The 1255-nt window shown below is 38.6% G+C and overlaps 1 protein-coding gene across 1 annotated transcript; it reads left to right on the top strand.

Moving 5' to 3' along the window:
- Positions 1 to 130: 130 nt before the first annotated feature.
- LOC133331292 (uncharacterized) lies at positions 131 to 957 on the top strand (the record flags this gene model as incomplete). Its single annotated transcript, XM_061539691.1, has 1 exon — positions 131 to 957. A coding segment is annotated over one exon (827 nt), but the record flags the coding sequence as incomplete, so codon positions are not given.
- Between the last annotated feature and the right edge of the window lie 298 nt (positions 958 to 1255).

Below are 1255 nucleotides of genomic sequence, written 5' to 3'. Positions count from 1 at the left end.
ACATTATCTTCGTTGTCCAATATCTGCGACGAAAGCAAACCTTCTAGTTTGCTTTCTAACGAAAACTTCGCTTCGTCGAAATCCACCCCTACTAATCTTGTCAACCATGCTATCGATTCTCAATATTTAGTCTTGCCTCCTTGCGACATCGAAATCTTTAGTGGAGATTTTATGTCATGGCCAACATTTCGTGATCTGTTCACCACGCTGTTCATAAATAATTCTCGTTTGAGTGACATTGAAAGATTGTGTCACTTGATTCAAAAAACCAGTGGTGAGGCTCGAGAAATCGTTTCGAATTTTCCACTCACCAATCGTAGTTTTTCACTTGCTTGGAAATCATTGCAGGATACTTTTGACAATAAACGTATGCTTGTGTACAATCATCTGAAGTTGCTTTTTGATCTTCCCGCACTCGAAAAAGAATCACTCATTGGCCTCAAAACTCTTCAACGAGGAATGAATAGTTGTATTTCCGCCATGTCTGTTTACGATGTAATAACGGATCATTGGGATCCAATGCTAGTTTTTATTTGTCTACAACGTTTACCAAAACTAACAGTAACACTCTGGGAACAAACTATCAAAGACAAATCATCTCTATCTACTTGGAAGCAATTAGATGCTTTCCTTTCAGATAGAATACAAACATTGTCGTGTCTTGATAATTTGATTTGTATCAATTCTCCCAGAAAATTGAATTCGCCAAAAAGTCGATCTAGTTCGTTGCTTACTTGCAAACTACAATCACCTAGTTCCAAACTACAATCGCCTAGTTCCAAACTACAATCACCTAGTTTCAAACCACAATCGCCTAGTTCCAAACTACTGTCGCCTAGTTCCACACCACAATCGCATATTTGCACCTCCAAATTGTTCTATCGTACTTGTGTGATGTGTCCCCAGCAGAGCCATCACCTACGAGTCTGCTCTCGTTTGAGAATAGATTCTCATTAGTAAAAAAACATGGTCTTTGCATAAACTGTCTATCACATGGACACCCTGTTAAAAACTGTAGAAATAATCACAATTGCTCCATTTGCAAAAATAGACATCACACGCTACTGCACCGTACACAAAATAGCATAAAGTCCTCAAATACTATAAATGTATCTTCCTCGTCCAATACTTTGTACAAATCTCGCTCCAAATCTAGTTCGATCACTCCCATTCGAAGTTCTCATGCTAAATTGGACAATCGGCAAGTTCTGCACACCACTCAAAACAAAAATTATTGTCGTTGTCGTCTATCCCG

The sequence above is a fragment of the Musca vetustissima genome, unplaced genomic scaffold (assembly GCF_032173495.1).
Source record: "Musca vetustissima isolate MV318-11 ecotype Yass unplaced genomic scaffold, APGP_CSIRO_Mvet_v1 utg233206, whole genome shotgun sequence".
In the NCBI taxonomy this organism is placed as follows: Eukaryota; Metazoa; Arthropoda; class Insecta; order Diptera; family Muscidae; genus Musca; species Musca vetustissima.
This window is presented reverse-complemented; position numbering and strand designations above follow the sequence as displayed.